Below are 19254 nucleotides of genomic sequence, written 5' to 3' on the forward strand. Positions count from 1 at the left end.
AAAGTATTAATGACATTCTTCAAAGGGCTAGAAAAAAAATCCTAAAATTCATTTGGAAGAATAAAAGACCCAGAATAGCCAAAGCAATTCTAAGTCAAAAAAGCAACTCTGGAGGCATCACAAGAACTGGCTTCAAATTATGTTACAGAGCTATAGTAACAATAGTAATGGCATAAAACCACACACATAGAGCAATGGAACAGAAGACACAGAGAAATCCACATAGATACAGTCATCTGATTCCTAACAAAGCTGACCAAAACATATATTGGAGAAAAGATAGCCTTTTAAACCAATAGTACCTGGAAAACTGGTTATCCATATGTATGTAGAAAAATGAGATTAAATCCTTATCTCTCACCCTGCCCAAATGTCAACTCACAATGGATCAAAGACCTAGGAATGAGACTTAGGAATTAGACCAGAAACTATGCAACTCCCAGAAGAAAACATAGTGTCAACACACCAACATGATAACTTCCTCAACAGGACATTTAAAGCTCAGGAAATAACACAAGGATTAATAAAAGGGATGACACCAAAGTAAAAACTTCTGCACAGCAAAGGAAACAATTATGAATGTGAAGACAGAATCTACAGAATGGGAGAAAATCTTTGATAGTTACCTGTCTGACAGAAGATTCATATCCAGAACATACGAAGAATTCAAAAGACTTACCACCCAAACCCCCTTAAAATAACCCTATTAATAAACAGGCAAATAAACTAATGATACTCTTCTCAAAAGAAGAAATACATATGGCCAAAACATATATGAAAACATCTTCAATATCCTTAGCAGTTAGGGAAATGCAAATCAAAACTACAGTGAGATTTCATCTCACTTCAGTTAGCATGGAAACCATCAAGAATATAAGCAATCATAAATGCTGGAGAAGATAAGGAGAAGAAGGAACATTTTTATGCTGTTGGTGGGATTATAAATCAGTACAACCATGATGGAAATCAGTATGGAGGTTCCTCAATAGACTAGGATTAGAACCACCATATGACCTAGATACACTACTCCTTGGTATTTATCCTAAATAATTAAAGTACTATAGCAATACATGCATACCCATGTTTATCACAGCACAATTCACAAGTGTCAAATTATGGAAGCAGCCTAGTTGTTTGTCAGTTGTTGAATGGATAGAAAAAATGTAGTGTATATACACTTGGAGTCTTTTTTTCAGCCATAAATAAAAATAAAATTATGTCATTTGCAGGAAAATATATGGAACTTGAGAACATTATGTTAAGCAAAATGAGTCAAATTCAGAAAAATCAAAGACCATATGCTTTCTCTCATATGTGAAAGCTTGAGAGAGAAAAGGAAAAGAAAGTTTGTAGGAATTTCATCAAAATGGAAGGGAGATCAGGAGAGCAGAGAATAGGGACCAGAGAGAAAGAAGAAGGGAGGGAAATACTGGGCAACAATATTGATCAAATTAAATTGTCATATCTCATGTATTTATGAAAATGTAACAATGAATCCTATCCTTACGTATAATCATAATGCACCAATAATAATGTGGAAAATGAAAATGTTTAAAAATTTGGAAAAGATTAATAATGTATATAGAGTGCCTTGTCAGGTACATAGAAGGCCCTTAAATATTAATTTTTCTTTGCCCGTCCTTTGGCCCTATTTTTTAAAAAATAAATAATTTGCTTCTCTGTGAAAAAAATAAATTCATGAGTTAATAACTGTAATGCTCTTAGAACCTATCAGGCAGATGGTTCCTATGAAGTAATTTATATTCCTGGCACCTGCTGTCTGCTAGATTTGCTCTTCTTGGATCCCAAAGGTCTTGAAATGCATATAACAATAATAATAAAATAATGCAATAATATATAATAATTTTATTATTGGTACTTCTAGGCCCTTCAGGGCCTAAGGAGATAAAATTATGAGGTTCTTTAAATCCAAGATAGGATCATATTACACACTAAATGATATCTATCTTTGACTAATAAAATTCTCTCATAGATTTGGGGCTAGTAATATCTTTTTCTAGGAATAGTCCTAGCTTTTGTCGGTTCTTTGTTTTTGCTTATTTTCCTGCATACGATTTAAATAAAGGCTACTAAGGTGTGTCGCAAAGAACATTATTTTATAGGAACATTACGAAGGTGCAGGCAGGGTGACTCTAGGGAACTGGTGAGATGGAACCTTGTTGTCTAGGACTGAATAGTTTCCTGGGATGTGGGACTTTCAGTGCTAAAACTAGGACAGTCTCAAAAAACTGGGACAATTGATCAACCCTAACTCCTCCCTATCCTGCTTGGTCAAAAGTTCATTTCCAGGAGACAGAATAACACAAATTCTGACGGGGTCAAGAGCTGACCCATGTTAGTTTGAGTTCTGACTTTAGCACTAATTAGCTGTGTGGCTTTGGATCTTTGGTGTGTATAGAAGGGAGGCTATAGATACTTCAGCTAAGGTGTGTAAGTAGTTGGTCTGAAGTCTGGCACAATAGGTTTCCAATAAACAGTTTCTTGACTGTGGCTTCTGCCATTCAGATCTGGATATCATTTCCTAGTTGGAAGCCTGAGAGTCTGTGCCACCAAAAGCCACTGTCCCCCTGGAGAGGCTGAAGAAGGCAGTCGCATCACCTGAAGTTAGAGCCAGGAGCATCCCCACCCTGGTCAATCACGTCAAGACCATGCCTTGGTTGCTTGTTGGTCATCTTTACTTCGGGACATAAGTTCCAGAAGGGTCCTGACCAACTTGTTGATTGTTGTTTGCTTGGGAACAGATGAGGTCTAGGGGTGCAATAGGTATTAGGTAGATATCATTTTCTTTTTATTGATTGAACTGAATGTCAGGGTGGAGGGGGCAAATGTGTGAGACAGCCTGGGTGAGCAGTAGAAGTGGGAAGTGTGGGTGGAGACAAGAGGTACTAACTGGAAGCCAGGGGAGGGACTAGTAGGGACAGAGTGAACAGACACAAAGATGGAAAGATTTGGGGGTCTTTGGGAGATGGTTTGAGTCCTGGATATGATATTCTTGTAATGTGACCTTGGGCAAGTCCCTTACCCTATTTAAATATCAATTCTCTCATCTGTAATGTGGGACAGTAACTGTGCCTGGCTTGAAGATTATTATGAATATGTAACAACAAATCTCATTGATATGTACAACTATAGTGTATCAATAGAAAATGTGGAAAAAAGGTTATTATGAGGATTAATGAAACAGTAAAAAGCTCTTAGCCTGGGCTCAGGGCCTGCCCCATGAAACACTCCCCACCCTACCCCCATCACACACACACACTCACTCACTCTTGGACTCTTCCTGATCTGTCCATACCTTCCCCTCACCAGTCCCTGCTCTGGTCCTACCATGTATTTGCAGTGTGATGTTGGCCAGGTGATTTTCCCTTTCCTTATCTCTAGCATGAGATATCAACAGTCCCTATGACCCTGAGTTTTGGTGAAGATGAATTCAGATAATGTCCACAAACCACTTAGTCCAGTGTCAGGTACATAACCAGCGCTCAGTCACACATGTATGCAAACACACGGGCACGTACTAACGAAAACTCTTCCAGGTCTTGGAAGCCATGGGAGCTACTGAACCACATAGAGCTTCAATATATAACATACATATAAGGTCCCTGCTCTACATTGGGCTGTCTTACACTTTCACACACAGACTAATGTGCTCTTTTGGGGTCTCCCCACCCCAGGGCCCTTCCAGTCACCACCACTGAGGCTGATTAACAAAAACACAACATCAAATCCTTTTACTTCTGAGGTCTCCCCTTTAAGGGGTGGCAGGAAATAGAGGGAAGGGGTTTAATAAAAAATAGTATAATTAGTCAAATACTGCTCTCCCATTAGGCCCTGTGTGCCAGGGGCCCAGTCCTGGTTGGCTACATCCCCTTGAGAGCCCCCCCTCACCCTGGGGTCCAGGGTGGCACCAGGAGGGGCTGAAGGAAGCCAACATCAGCAGGTCCCTGCCCAGCCCCTCTGCAGTGAGTAAGCTGGGGGGCCGAAGGTCAGCAGGATGTCACCATCGCAGAAAGTCCCGAATGAACTTCCAGAGCTTGGTGACCCAGAGGTTAACGCCAAGGTCCATCAGGTACTGGATCTCGGGCGTGAGCATTCGACGGCAGAGCTGTTGGTGCCGCTGCCCGATGCTCTTCTTGAGGTTGTAACCCAGGATGGACTTGGAACCCAGCGGCTGCCAGGGCTGCATGGCTGAGTCCTGGATGGCGGCCGCGTCCACTGCCCGACCGCCATCGATGCAGATACGCCGCATGCGCTCATTGGCACGGCGCAGGGCAGCCACCTCTTCCGCCATGCGCTCCTGCCCAAAGGCCTCTACTTTGCGCCAGAAGCTGGCATTGAAGTGGTGGTAGAGACGGGCATCCAGCATGTTCCAGGCCGTGGCGCGACGGTACAGGTCCCCAGAGAGCCGTGGCACTGGCGAATCACGACGGGCATTGAGCTTGAAGTACAGCACGTCCTCCAGCTCCCAGCAGAGCAAGTCCTTCAGCAGCACCAGAGACTCGTCGAAGTATTCCTGGAGGAGCACCAGGTGAAAGCGGCGCTCCACCTCCAGGATGTGCTCCTGCACCCGCGGGCTGCCGGGGTCCAGGCCGCTGTCATAGCCCAGGTCAAAGAAGAGCAAGTTGCGGAGGTAGTGGGCGTTGTAGCCATTGGGGTCATAGTAGCGATCGGGGTCCTGCAGGAACTCGGCCAGCTTGTCACTGCTTGAGAGCTTCCACGTGAGGGGCACCACGGGTCCAAAGTAGTGGAAAGAGGACTCAAAGAGGCGGGCAGGGTCCCGGAGCACGGTGATGAAAGTGGCGTTGGGTGGCACCAGGCCACGCACCTCCTCATAGTGGAAGCGCATATGGTTGCAGATGATGTTGAAGCAGGCACCAGGCCGGTAGTCCTGCACCAGGCTGCGGGTGAAGAAGGCTGGGTAGTCGAAGTCATTGCGACCATTGGGGAAGGCGAATTTGAGCCCATGCTTCTGGCCAAAGCGGAACAGGATGTTGAGCAGCGTGCTGCTGGCCGTCTTGTGTGTCTTCATGAACACGATGTTGCGCTGTGGCTGGCAACCTCCAGATGAGCCATTGGCCAGAGTCACCCCCTCTGACTCACCAGGGACTGGGGAGCAGGGTGCTATGGCCTCAGGGGTCCTGCTAGGGACAGAGAAGTAGGAAGAGTATCAGAGGGCTGGGGTCTTGGGACTCAGAACCCTGGGTCCTGGTGCCTAAACATGGGTTTGTTGATGACAGTGGTGGCAGGGGGACTGAGATGAGGACAGAGATGGGCCTGAGTCCAGGCTGGATGCCTGAGCCAGTGATTTGGCCTTTCTGGCCTCAGTTTCCTCATATGTGAAATGGGGAAAACAACAGGCCCTACTTGTGATGTTAGTGTGCGGTTGAAGTGAGATGAGACACATAGGCTCTTGTCTCATTCATGGCCAGTGTCATGTTTATTGTAAAATAGTATTAGGTTGGACCACATGAAATTGTCCTTTAGTATGGTCAGTTATTGACAATTTCCTCCAGTTCAACTTAATACGCACAACTAAAGGTACAGGCTGGGCCAGATCTGTGCTGAGCATCCCCATGAGGAGCTCTTCCTGTCCGCTGCACCCATCTGCCCATCAGGATTGCTGGATGGTTAGGAGCCAGGCCTAGGGTCACACAGGAGTTTGAATCCAGGCCCTGTGCCAGCTGAGTGCTCTTAGACAAGTCACACCCTCCCCTGTGGCTCTGCTGGAGCCTCAGATAATGTAATCCATGCCCTAGACATAGATGGTGTTATGTGATTCTCCCACTCCATGAGGCAAGCTCTGCTGTTCTCCCCACCTCACAGATGAGCACATGGAGGCCAGGATTACATGGTGAGTTCTGCCCTCAGTGGTGGGTTTTCTGTCTGGCAGAGTGTGATATAGGATACAGGATGTCTGCCCAGGATGTAGCTTCAATCATTCAGGCAGGTGCTGTGGTAATGTAATTACAGGGCCTCCCTATAGGGGAGTAGTCTCTCTATACCCCCATCTCTGGGTGATCAACTAGGCTACTCACGTGGAGGTCAGGCCAGTGTGCAGCGGGGGCACAGCGTAAGAGTACAGCAGCAACAGGAAGCTGGTGAAGAGAGCTCCCAGAACCAGCCCCTTGGCCATGGACTCCCAGCGCTTCTTCTGTAGCGTGGGCGGCATCTCAGACACCTGTAGGGGGCAGCAGAGAGTGGAAACAAGCATCAGGAGGCTGGACCCAAGGAGCACCTATGGCTGCCTGGGCCTGGCAGCAAGGACCTGCCTTTACCAGCACCGTGAACCCCCTGCAGGGTCCAGATAGGGACAGAGAGAAACACACATGGAGACAGACAGAGAGGGGAAATCAACTCAAAGAAAGGTGGAGAAACCGGGCAGGGAGAAGTTTCTGCCTCATGGTTCTGTTTTAAGTTTTAAGCTGCTTGTTGAGGACACAAGTATTCATTATCTCATTTTTGGACCTTTTTGGGCTTTATAATGAAATACTTTTCTAAGTAAAAAGGAAAAGAAGATCCTTGCTCAGTGTTCTGTGTCCCTAGGCCTGGGTTGGGCTGTCTACAGAAAAGCCAGGAACTCTCTGGGGATGAGTATCCTTTAATTTTTAGAGGGGCAAGCCAGCCCCTACATGTTCCCTGCCCACCCTCAAAGTTGCCCAAGAAGGGCCTAAGTCTCCTGCTCTCTTCTCACCAGTCCCTGTACTTCTGGGATCTATAGGGGAGGCAGATAAAGAAACTGAGGCTCACAGCTGGAAAGAAGAAGGCTCAGTTCACACAATTAAACAGGCCTCTGCCCACATACCCACCTTCTCTTTGATGGCCCAAAGGGAGGGTTGCCCAGTGAAATGCTCATTTCAGGTAATCAATGAATAAAATATTTTAGTTGTGTAAGTATGTCCCAAATATTACCTGGAATATACTTATACTAAAAATTATTCAATCCACAATTTTAACAATGTTGTGGGGTTTTGTTGTTATTTGTTTGTTTAGAGGGAGGTTTGGTCTGAATGTGGCAACCTTATTCACAGAGGACTGAAACATCTCTCTAGGAGAGAGCGTGGGGGTGGGGCTTTCCACCATCCCTTAGCAGCAAAGCCAGGGCCTAAAACTTTCAACTCTCATTCCATTTCAAGCTCTTGAGCCCCTGAGGCCACCAGAGGTAACAGGTGCTGTCCCATGATCACAAGCATGGCTCATCACCACTGTCCCTGGGGGCAGAAGATAGAACAGCCCACCTGGGTAGGAGCCCATACACCACTCCCTGGAAAAGTTACCCAAGGCACCCACAAACTCCTCCTGGAGAAGAGGCCCTCCAGGCCCACCCACCAGGCGGCACCAATCTCTGAGTCCTTGGTTCATCATTTAGAAATAGCTCCTCACCAGAAAGAACGTGAAGAAGCAATTTGCAAAGAAAGAAACTGTACTACAAGAGGGAATCTGACCTCCCTCGTGACATCCTATTCACTCTGCAAGGTAGACAGGGTGTTGGGCGAGGGTGAGGGGCAGTGTTGCAGGACAGGGATTGTCAAAGGACAAAGGTGCAAGCTCTCTGACTTCTCATTGTTCTATGGAAACACTTGGGCAAATGTGCAAAGTTGCATGTGAAAGGGTATTCACAGCTGCTTGGTCAGAAACAGGAAAAAATTAGAAACAACCTCAGTGATTATTAGCAAGGAACCATTACATAAATCAAGGCCCACTCATAGAAACAGTCATCTACAGATGTTTGAAAAACAAAACAACAACAGAAAACAAGATGTAGCTAAAAACACATCGTGATCTCTTTGTGTGGAAAAAAGAAAGTTCTAGAATAATATGTACGTCAATTGTCCCTTCATATTCTCTCTATATACATATGTAAAAATACATGAAGACCCAGAAGAAAGTAATTGGAGGGCAGTACAAGTTGAGTATCCCTTATCTAAAATGCTTGGAACCAGAAGTGTTCTGAATTTCAGATTTTTTTTTTTTTTTTGATTACAGAATATATTTGCCTTTATAAAATGAGATATTCTGGGAATAAAACCCAAATATAAACATGAAATTCACTTATGCCCGTACCCTAAAGATAATTTTATACAATATTTTTAGCGTCCCTGTGTTTTAGCTGTGGCCCATCACATGAGGCCAGGTGCGGAATTTTCCACTTGTGGAATCATGTTGGCACTCCAAAAGTTTCAGATTTGCGAGCATTTTGGATTTCAGATTTTTGGATTAGAAATGTTCAACCTGAATTCTACATTTAAGCAGTGCTATCCTCTGCATAACTGGGGGAGAGTATATATGGGAATATTTTTCTAAATTATGCATTTTTCAGCAGTTGCATTCTTTAAAGGAGCATGTATTACCTTGTAATTCAAAAAAGGTAATACATTGCACTCAGCTATTAATTTAAATAATAAATCACGAAGCTTGCAAGGTGGGGTGAACCTGCCAGGAGGGGTCCTAGGAGGGAGAGGTGCCAACCTCAGGCCCAACCCTTCAGGCCTGTTTCAATTCAGTGCTGTGATTTCAGACAAGCCAGGGACCTCCTTGGATTTTGTTTCTCATGTGTGAGGTAGGAGCCACCTGGCTGTGCCCTTGGGAGACTTCCTGAGATGGGTCAGGCAAGCTGAATCTCTCCTGAACCCCTGAAGGTCTGCTGCCATCCCTGGACAAGGAGTGACCACTAGACTGCCCAGAAAGCACAAACTTGCCCCAAGCCTCAAGTGTCCCTATCAGCCTCCTGCTTCCCAGGGCTGCAGCAGAAAGCAGGGCAGAGCCCTAAGTCAGGCCAGAGCCTTACACTCTGGCTCAGAACTGAGCCCTGTGCCTCAGTTTCTATGGCTTTAAAATGTGAAGGAATTAGGATTCTGTGGCTCACCCTGTCTATATTCTGAGGGCCCACCCTGCCTCAGCAGCCCCACTCACCAGGGTACTTTCCGGAACTCTGGTAAACTGAAATGGTGGAGGTCTAGACAGGAGACCAAGCAGCAGGGGGCAGACCAGCCTCCCTGAACTGCCAATCAGTTTCCACTTGGCCCCACCCCTTCATCACTGATTCACTTATTCCTACATTTTCCCATTTTTACTTCCTCAAACCTCACCAGGTCCCTGCCTGGCTTGGGCCCTGCCAGCTGCTGCATCCTTGGCCATTTCGCCCTCTGATTCCACTTTTGAGCCTCTGCTACCAGCCAGGCCTGGGGCAGGGGCTTCTTCAGAGCATCTAACTGTCTCCATTCAGCTACCACTCAACAGGTGCCACTTTACTCACTCTCAGCCCCATTTTGCAGATGAGGAAACTGAGGCTACAGAGGTGACCTAACTTGCTCAGGGTCACTCATCAAGGCAGGGGCCTGGCAGGAATTCAAGTCCAGGTCTGTGGACCACCAGCATGCAGCTTCCTTGCCCACAGGAGGGAAAGAGGGAATGAGGGAAAGAAGGAAGGAAAGAAGAAAGGATTTTCATGGCAGCAATTCCACCACAGGCCAAGGCATTGGGGAAGTTCTGTCCCAGGAACACAACAGGGTCTAGTCTCTGTGGGTTGAGCCAGCATCCAGAATGAACAGAGCGGGGAAAGGGGTCCTGATGGCTGGTGTTCCTGTGTTGGCCACCTGAATGTCCAAGGCTAGTCATTCTCTTTCTGCCTGTGAATTTGGACACAAAGCTCACTATCTCTGAGCCTCAGTCTCCTCATATGTACAGTGAACACACAACAGCAAGATCAGGGCAAACAAGACTCTTTGTGATCACAGGCAGAGCCTCTGGGTAAACTGAAGTCCAGGGAGGGGTGGGCTGGCAGCCAGAAGACTGACTTGAGGGGGAATAGTCCTGAGTCTGTGAGATTCTAAAGAGAGGATGCATGTACTCAGGAGGTGATGGATACATATTAATTTTTAATAGTGATGATAATTAGCTATTATCATCACTATTTGCCAAGGTGTAGTCTTGGTTCAAATGCCTGGGTGTGCAGAGGAGATATCCCCTCTGTGCCCAGAGGGGATAAACAAGCCTGACAGTGACTCATTCCTGTGCTTCCTGGGTTTGGCACCTGGTAAATGTTTGATGAATGACCCCCCCACCACCACCACCATAAACCTCAGAGGAAAATGTGGCAGGGTCATGTAGCCCTGGTCCAGAGTGTAGATGAGACCATGGTCCAAGCAGCCAACGCCTTATTGAGAGCCACATAGGAAACAGTTCATGTGTGAAACAGACAAACAGGCCAGAGCCTGCATATAAGCCAAATGTATGTAAATATCCCCAAGAGTGAAAGCTAAACATGGAAGTCATACTAGTGAGGGTCATGTGTGCACAAGAGCACATGTGAAAGCTAGGCATTTGAGAGCCACACACAAGAACCCTATGGAGACAGTAACTCAGGGCCAGGTTCTGGTTTTAAATTCCATCTGTTGTTTTCTAACTGTGTGCCCTAGGCAAGTTTGTGTCCCTCTCTGGGTCTCAAATTTTCCTCCTAAATGATAGTACCAACTTTCCTTTCATCACTGGGTGATGTGCAGATCCTCTGCACTCCACAAGGAACAAACCCAGTGCAGAGTGGATGCAGAGCAAACACTTGCTGTGCATGGCCTGCCACCATTGTTATCATTATTATTACCCTTCCAGGTCCCATTCCTGGCCCCATCAAAGTGTGTGCCCACTGACTCAAGATGGAGGCTTTTGGGCAGCTATGGCCCCAATTCCTAGGTCCCAAGTTCAAGGACAATCTCAGTGCAGCATAAGTTTCATGATCTCTAAGCCAGAAGACAGAGAGGCAGGGAAGTCAGGTTTCTAAAAGAGCAGGGACACCCTCAAGGTCACACAGCACAGTATAGCAGAGATAGAATCGGAACCTGGGTCTTCTGCCTCCACTGCCCACAGTGGTGACAAACCCAGGTAAACGGGACACAATCCCCTTGCCAGTCTCCACTTCAATCTATCCTTGCCCTTGTGGATTGATTATCCCAGTCACACTCGCCTCCATCAGTGCAGGTGAGTGACAGCAGGCCAGGCCCAGGCATCCTCCCATTTAGCTAGGACCATTCAGCTAAGACCCCTCAGGAAACGAAGAAAAAATAGGGCTTATTCTCACATCTAAAACACAGAGAAACCAAACTCAGGAAGGTAAACCTGGCCTAGGGCATCACCACCAAGCAGGCTCTGGTGTGAGTGCAGAGGGGATACACTCACCTCCAGTTGTTACTGGCTGCCCTTTCCTCTCCCAGCCTGAGCCACATCCAACTTCGGGGCTGCCTCTGCAGTCACCAGGAGACAAGAATGCTCCAATGACACCCAGCAGCAGCCTGGCTGGCTCCCTCCTGCTCCAGTGGGTGTGAATATTTATGAGTTCCCTCCCTGGGGATAGCAAGTGGCATATCCCAGTACCCTGCAGGTGGTGCCCTGGCCTTCTGCCCCCCACACCCTGCTAAACAGCCCTGGGTAATCCTCCACCTCTCCCTGGATCCGGACAACCAGGCAGTTCCTTTATCGAAGGGCTCAGCAAAGTTCCAGATGTCCTTGGACCAAGGACACAGCTACCGCAGAGCCCTGCAGAGAGGACATGAGAGGTCTGAAGGCAGAGAGAATAACAGGGAGGCAGGATGCTAATTGATCCACACACTACACCTCATTTAAGTCTCACAGCTGCCCCAAGGACCAAGCACCTCCATCAGCCACTCCCCAGGTGAAGAAACCAAGCCTCAGAGAGATGGCAATCACACAGTAAAGTCAGAGTCCCAAAGACCTGCCAAGATCCAGGACTTAAAGGGGCTGAGGCACACCAAGGGTCATTACAAATCTACGGGAGCCCTGAAGAGTGAGCAACTAACTGGGCATGGAGGACTTCCAGAAGTCAGTGTCTGACCAAGACTTGGAGGATGAGTCTGGAGAGATCTCATTCTCTGATCCCTAGCTCCTTCATCAGAGAGGATAGAGGATCCATGCTGGGCAGCTCCTGTCTATTGCGCATGAGGTCTGGGACACATGGAGAACCTGGACCAACTTTGCAGGATTGGGGCTAACTGCAGAAGCTGATCCTTCCTGGGGCCTCAGCAGGTCTAAGAGGCAATTCCAGGGACACCAGCGCTAAAGCCTGGGACTCTTGGGCTCATCCCCACACTGGAATCTTAGTTTCAGGTCTGTGGTGTCTTGGCTTTGTCCCTGGACAAAGGGACCCCTTGTGCCTAGAAAGCCTCTTCCATCTCCCCTTCAGGCTACAGGCTCTAGAGACCCAGGGATCACTATCAGTTAATAATCTTAATTGTTGTGACAGTTATTCATCCTCACTGAGCACTCTCAGAGGTTAAGCAACTGCGGGCTCCTCCCAGGGAGCAGCAGGCATCTGACACTTGCTCTGAACCCCTCTTTTCTGAAAACCCCATCCAATCTGAGAGAAGCCCCAAGCACCCACAAAACAACAGAGCTAAACCTGCTATAGGCCAGGCTGAGAATTATAATCCTTCTAAGTGCTAGAATCAGGCTTGGGACATGCTTTGGAGTTGTTTTATTTTTTTCTAATGCCCATTGGAAATTAGAATGAGCTTGTTTGAAGACAGCTTTATGGGGGTGAAGCAGAGCAGAGCTGGCATCGAACAGCAGTGACTGTGGCTTATGAATGTGGGCTCTGAACCAAACAGTGTCCATTCCTGTGCTTGTTACTTCCCATGCATCATGCCTGCACCCTCAGATTCCTAGCTGAGGACTTTGGCTATCATCCCCACTCTATGGGGCAGAGGTGAAGGAGTGGCGCTCAGGGTCTCCAGCAGCAAGTGAGATGGTGCCCAGGGTGGGAGGCAAGTAAAGACCCAATGAAGCCGACATTTCCAGAGTGGGGAGGCTTGATGACAGAATTGTGCCCCCCTCCTTCCTGCCAGGAGGGGGTCTCTTCTAGAAGTATTAGTGATACCATCTTTGGTTCATTCTCCCTCCACCAAAAAAATTTTTTTTCAAATGATAATTGCAGTACAAGATCGCTGAACAAAATTCAGGAAACACAGAATATAAAGAAGTTGATGAAAAGAGCTCCATCTTAATGGTCACAACCATTAAGGTTGTGGTCCTCACCTTCTTACATTTTTTTCTGTCTATAGATTCCAGCACTAGGGTACACAGGACACAGTGCAGACAGTCTAGTGCTCATGGTGCTAGAGGGAGACAGAGGAGCAAGATAACCTGTGATGGAGGAAACTGACTGGGGCTTGCTGCAGTACAGAAAAGACACATGATCCAGCCAAGGGAAAGGGTGGTATCAGGGAGGGAGACTTTGCCTGTGAGGGGGCTCTGGTGGCAGAAGCTGCTGCTGTGTGTTCTCCAATTTCCAAAGGCAGTTCCCTTTTCTCCACGGTTACATGGTTAGATTACACTTCCCATCCTTTGCAGTCAGTGTCTTTTTTTTTTTGGATGTTAATCAACCTTTATTTTTATTCATTTATTTATATGCAGAATCAAAAACCCAGTGCCTCACACATGCTAGGCAAGCACTCTACCACTGAGCCACAACCCCAGCCCTGCTGCAGTCAGTCTTTATGTGACTGAATTCTGGCTGATGAAATATGAACAGAATGACACTGATGAGGTTAAGTGAGCAGAACTCCTCTGTGTTCCACTTTCCCTTTGCCCAATCAATGGGGTGATCTTTAAGGATGTGGAAGTGGGTGGAGCCATGAGATGGGAGGAGACTGGGTCTCGGCATAACTGTCCACCAAACACCCACTGGATTGCAAGAAAATGGAAACTAAGCTGCCTTTACTTTAAGCCTTTTGGAACTCAGGGTTTTTCTGTTATAGTAGTTCCTGTTATTAACTAATGTGCCTGTTATTCTGGAATAAACCAGCAGAAAGAAAAGCATGTGCAAAGGTTCAAGGCAATTGAGAAACTATTGTTCAGCCTGGCTGGAGTGTCTGTATGAGACGGGGTGGGCAGGGGAGACTTAGAGGAATAGCCAAAAAAGAGGGCAGAGGCAAGAGGGATGGACAGACCTCGAGAAGCATGCCAAATGTATAGCCTGATCCTGTAGGTGATGGGGAATACTGAAAAGGTCTTCAGCAGAGGGGTGAGGAGATGGGATTCCCACAAGACTATTAGGTAGAAAATGAGTAGTAGGGGTGGGGAAGGAAGGAGAGAAGCAGACAGATCTTGATGGTAAACTGTGAGATGACCTGAACCAAGGGGGAGGTGGGGATGAACCAGGCATCATCTGTAAGCCATGATATAGACAGCATTTGCTGGGTGCCTAGGCATGGAGGAGAGGGAAGAGTCCCTTTTGAGATGACTGGTTGGCTGGAGTGAGGCCCTGAACTGGGGAGGTGAGAGAGAGGCAAATTCAGTATGAAGGTAGGGCAGGCACGTGAGCTTCCATTAGGAAATATTGAGTCTATGTGGGATATCCATAGGCTGTCCAACAAGCAGGGGGATCCCCTGCCTGGAGCACATGAAGGAGGTCTTGAAGGAGGCAGGTTGGGGGCCACTGGCACAGAGATGGAACCTGGGGCCACAGGAGTAGATGGAGTCACCAGGGATAGGGAGGAAGGATAGGAAACCTGCACTTACAGGAGCAGGATAGGAAAAGTCTCCCAGGGAGAGAAAGATGGCAGCTAGGGCCTCCAAAGCCATTGGCTGCATCACATTCAGCAGCCATGCTGGGTCTGTAAACCATTCATCTATGCCATTGGCTCAAATGCACAGAGAGAAACAGAGCTCTGGCAGAGAAGGTAGTGGGGTAAGGGGGTATCCCAGGGCTGTTCCCTGTAGGTGGAGAAGAATCCCATGGGGACATGGGAGGAAGCTTTAAAAGTGGAACAAAAAAGGGGGGGGGGGCGGGGGGATGGGAGGGGCTCATTGGTAGAGCACTTGCCTAACACACACAAGGCCCTGGATTCAATATCCAGCATTGCAAAAGAAAAAAAAAAAAAATGAAATCAGGAAAGAGCACTTATTTGAAGCAACTATTATGTGTTCTAATGGTGACCACTCTCAGGCCCAGCAATCATTCCTGTGGAAATATCTTTGAAGAAAGTCTGACAAGAGATCTGAAGACGGGCACACAAAAATGGTCACTGAAGTATTAGTTATAGATTCTCCAAAGCTTATAAGGTCTTTATATCAATTTTGTAGACTAGGAAACTGAGGCTTAGAGAGGTTAAAAAGAGTTGCCTAATATTCAGCTTGATTATGCAGTGGACAGAATGAACTTACTCATATAGAGCAAAGCTACACATTTGTACTTTGTAAAAGAGTCTGAAAAAATTACCAAAGAGAAGCTGTACTTCCCAGGAGAGCAGGGCCATTTACTTTCTGTAACAAATTTTGATTCTATAATCAAAATGTATAAGTTAGGCATGGTGGTACATGCCTGTAATCTCAGCTAAGTGGAGGCTGAGGCACGAGAATCTCAAGTTCAAGGCCAGTTGGGGCAACTTAGAGACCCTGTCTCAAAATAAAATTACAAGGGCTGGGGTTGTAACTCAGTGGTAGAGTGCTTGCCTCACATATGTGAGGTCCTGGATTTGATTCCCTGTTGCAGAAAAAAAAAATCTCTCTCTTTCTCTCTCCCTCTCTCTCTCTCTCTCTCTCTCTCTCTCTCTCTCTCTCTCTCACACACACACACACATACACACACACACACACACACTTTTTTTTTTTTCTTTTACACAATCCTTTGTATTACTTTAGTGGGGAAAAAAGATATTTCCATTTTGAAAAACCCCAGCCTGGCTGGAGGAGCAGGGAAAAGTGACTAGTCTGAGTTAATGTCCCACCTCCTGTGTGTCTAAGGCAAGCAGGCTGCCCTCTCTGAACCTCTGTGTCCTAGGTGAGGAGCAGGCAGTAGATGCCTGGTACAGAGCTAGAAAGTGTTGGCTGTACAGCTAAAGATAAAGCTGAGAGAGAATGGGCCTCCCTCCCATTGTGAGGATCAGGAAGTTTCCTTGCCCAATCCCTCTGGAGTGGGTGCTGGAACAGAGATGAGGAGAACTACCCACGAGGGCATTCACTGGCTCATAAGACCACCTCCAAAATGTCAGTCTTGGAATCTTGCTCCTGCTCCACTGCCCCTTTGGGTATAGGTGTGGATGCCAATTGGGACTAGGCCTGGCTGCTGAGAGAAGGCAAGGTTCTTTGATGATTCAGAAGGCACCTTTTAATCTTACAGGGTCACCCATCTGCTGTTTCAAAGGGCAGCCACACACACCCATGAACTTAACAGAACCTCCAAGTGTTGTCTGCTGGCACCACAGGTGAGGAAACTGAGGCTCAGTAACTTGTGGAGGGGCTAAACAGCAAAGCCAGAACTAGGAGCAAGTCCATAGCTCTTGTTCAGGCAAAAATCATCACCCTTCCTGATAGCAGATCTGAGTCAAGCCAAAACAGCAAACCATAGATTCAACAAGAAGTCAGTCACTTCTTTATTAGCTCTAAAAATACTGAGGAACCAGGGGTGAGTTGGTAATCTCATTCTCTGTACTTTGGTAACAGGCCTGAAATTATCTTTTTTTAAAGGTGATGCGCTTATTTGTATAAAGATAATGTAACAGTAGGAAGATTTTACAAAAGATGCTGAAAGATGGATATGCTAACCCACCTTTCTACTCCTGGATTCTTTGAGATACCCTGATTATGCATCCTGACTCCACCATTCCCCAGCTGGGTGACCTCAGGCAAGTGACTTCTTTTTGAGCTTCAGATTTCTAAAGAATGGAAGTACATACATGTTCTCACAGGCTTGCTGGGAGGATCCAATGATGTGAGGCACGCAGAGCCCTTTGCATGGTGTCTGGCATACAATATTAGCATGTTTGCTTACTACCATGCTCCTCCTTCTAGATTCATCTAACAGGGAAAGCAGGACCTGTCAGTGCAGACACCTGGAAAGTTACCCTCTCTGTCCAAGGACCCATATTTCCCATGTTCCATATCCAAGCTGCCTGACCCTCATATTCCACATCTGACAAAACTGAGGCACAGTTTTGGATAAGACTCAACCTAGGTTCCACTGCAAGTCACGGCACCACTGGGGACCTTATCTCTGCCCTGGAACTGTCATGTGGGAAAGCAGGTGCCCTCTGGGTGTATTTCTTCCCATTACTCCTCACCTGGTGATTCCGGAGGTCCCGTCTGGTGACCCTCAAGGGCACCTCGGCTGCAACCAGCCCTGCCTTTTCTGGAGTGGTGTAGGGCTCCTAAAAGGAGTTGTTCATATTCCTCGCTCAGTCAAAGTGAAACAGGGAGCCCTTCACAAGCCTGCAGGCAGGCCCAGAATTCCTCCATTTGTGCATCATTCTCCCAGGTTAATGATTGCCTCCTTCACTGGGTGGCACATCCAGCCCTTTGGTGTCTAGTGGGAGGGGCTGTAGAGGACACACTCCTCCCTTTTGGGGTGACAAGAGGACATAAACCCCATTAAGGGAAAGGGATGCAAATTTGCTTCCCCATTAAGGGGAAGCAAATATTTTGTCCACATGGAGTTTCCTTCAGGCAGAGTCATGCCTGAGAAGAGGGAATGAAGCAGCTAGAGGTGGCAGCTGGGAACAGGGCTCTGTTGTCTCTGCTCCCAGGGTAACAGCCTGCCCACCCCGAGTGTCAGGCAGAGCTGGGAGCCAGGAAAGCGAGGGGGAGGGGTCTTGAGCTGGGGGTTTGGGGCAGCCCAGACAGATCAAAGAGACTAGGAACCCAGTGGGACAGAGGGGTCCCAGATAGGGCTGGGGTCCTGAGGTGGGGACCTAGGTAAGACTCCTGTGACTTGGAGTCAACTTGGCTACCTGTGAACTGTGAGACCTTGGACAAGTCACTTTATTTCCCTGAGCCTTAATTCACCCTGTGCATAATGGAGATAAGTAGCAATGCTTAGGGGCTGCTCTGGCCCAGGCCTGACCTCCTGTCCTTCCTGTGTGGCCCTAGACAAGCCTCACCCTCTCAGGGCCTCAGGTCATCCCCTCAGTACAGAAAGAGGTTGGATTCTCCTGATTGGACCTTCCTCCACACCTCTCTTCTCTTGAGGATTTCCATGATACTTGTCACCATGGCAGCCCTGGAGATCAGGTGTCAGGCCTATGCCCTCTCTCTCTCCCTTCCTCCCTCTGGAGTGGGTTACAGCAGCCAGATGTTTGCCCATCACCTCTCCTGATCTAAGCAGCTGGGAAGGAGCATTCCCCTTAGGAAGAGATCAGTCATGCTCTGTGTTGTTACCAAAGGCAGGAATGAGTTGGCTAAGTCAGGCCCCTTTTGGGGCACTGAACCAGAAAACAGGTATCCTGGGATTTTGTATGGGGCCCCTGGTGGACACCACGGTTTGTTCCACCTGACAAGCCTCTACTTGGTGGTCTTGCCCACTCAGGGGCACCATACCAGGGCAGAGGGGTTTTCCCCCTTACCATGACCCCAGCCCTTACTCTGACAGCCCGCTTCTGGGGAGGTTTGGTGGGGGGAGAGGGGAGATCCCTGCCCCTCCTCCACTAGGGTTCGGGCCACTGTACCCAAGAAAATTAATCATTAACAGAATTAGCTCCTGTCCAGCGCCAGCAGCCTGCCTTCTCCAGCCCCACCCACCCCACCTTCAGGGACTGGGGGCCATGGGGGGAAAAAACCAAGGGCAAGGCTAGCACCAACCTGCACCCTTCCTGGCCCCAGTCAGCATCCAGCCGCTAGAGCGGGGATGCGGCAATCTTATACCCCTGGGCGCGCACGCAGTACCATTTTGGCAACTGGAGTAGCATGGGCGGAGTCCTCAGGGAGTAGACTGAGGCAGGACTCTAGCTGGCGGTGGGTGCTGGACCCTGGGACGTACCTTGTCCCCGTCCTCCTAGGACTCAGCGTGTCTGGCTCGGCCCCGGCCGTGCAGCCCGGGCGCTCACTGGGCGGCGGGGCGCACCTGCCGGGGCCCTGCTCTCCGCAAGGCCTGCTCCATGCTCCCGCCCCGCCGCCGCCGCCGCCGCCGCCGCCGCCGGCGCCGCGGCCGCCGCGCCTGCTCCCGCTCCCGCTCCGGGCCAGGTGCTGCCGCTGGCCTGGCCCGGCCCCTGGCGCTTCCGCCAATGGGCGCCCCAGGCACGGGCCCCCTCCCTCTGGGTCCCGGCCCCTGTGCACCAGCCCCGGACGCACAGAAGCCGCATTCAGCGTGCGGAGGCGCAGCCGCGCGCCCCCGCCGCCAGACCAACAAGGCCCGTTTGTATCCGACATGCCAACGGGACCATTGTCCTGCCGCCGATCCTTTGGCTCAGCCGAGCCCCCAGCCCTGGAGAGGACTCTAGGATGCCTGGGGCTTGA

General features: G+C 48.5%; 1 protein-coding gene across 8 annotated transcripts; it reads right to left on the reverse strand.

Annotated features, from left to right (window-relative positions):
• Positions 1-3725: 3725 nt before the first annotated feature.
• GAL3ST1 (galactose-3-O-sulfotransferase 1) lies at positions 3726-18982 on the reverse strand. Of its 8 annotated transcripts, XM_079150968.1 has the most exons (4): positions 18601-18755; positions 17088-17174; positions 6057-6199; positions 3726-5162 (listed from the first exon to the last, which is right to left on the reverse strand). In XM_079150968.1, the coding sequence occupies exons 3-4, from the start codon at positions 6188-6190 to the stop codon at positions 4019-4021; spliced, it is 1278 nt and encodes a 425-aa protein (XP_079007094.1). In that variant the 5' UTR covers positions 6191-6199; positions 17088-17174; positions 18601-18755; the 3' UTR covers positions 3726-4018. The 8 variants fall into 8 exon arrangements, with proteins under 8 accessions (XP_079007094.1, XP_079007098.1, XP_079007092.1 ...); XM_079150972.1 differs by lacking the exons at positions 17088-17174; positions 18601-18755 and adding an exon at positions 18779-18982 and having other exon boundaries at positions 3726-5159; XM_079150966.1 differs by lacking the exons at positions 17088-17174; positions 18601-18755 and adding an exon at positions 18779-18982.
• Positions 18983-19254: the final 272 nt, after the last annotated feature.

The sequence above is a fragment of the Sciurus vulgaris genome (assembly GCF_902686455.1).
Source record: "Sciurus vulgaris genome assembly, chromosome: 8".
Lineage (NCBI taxonomy): Eukaryota > Metazoa > Chordata > Mammalia > Rodentia > Sciuridae > Sciurus > Sciurus vulgaris.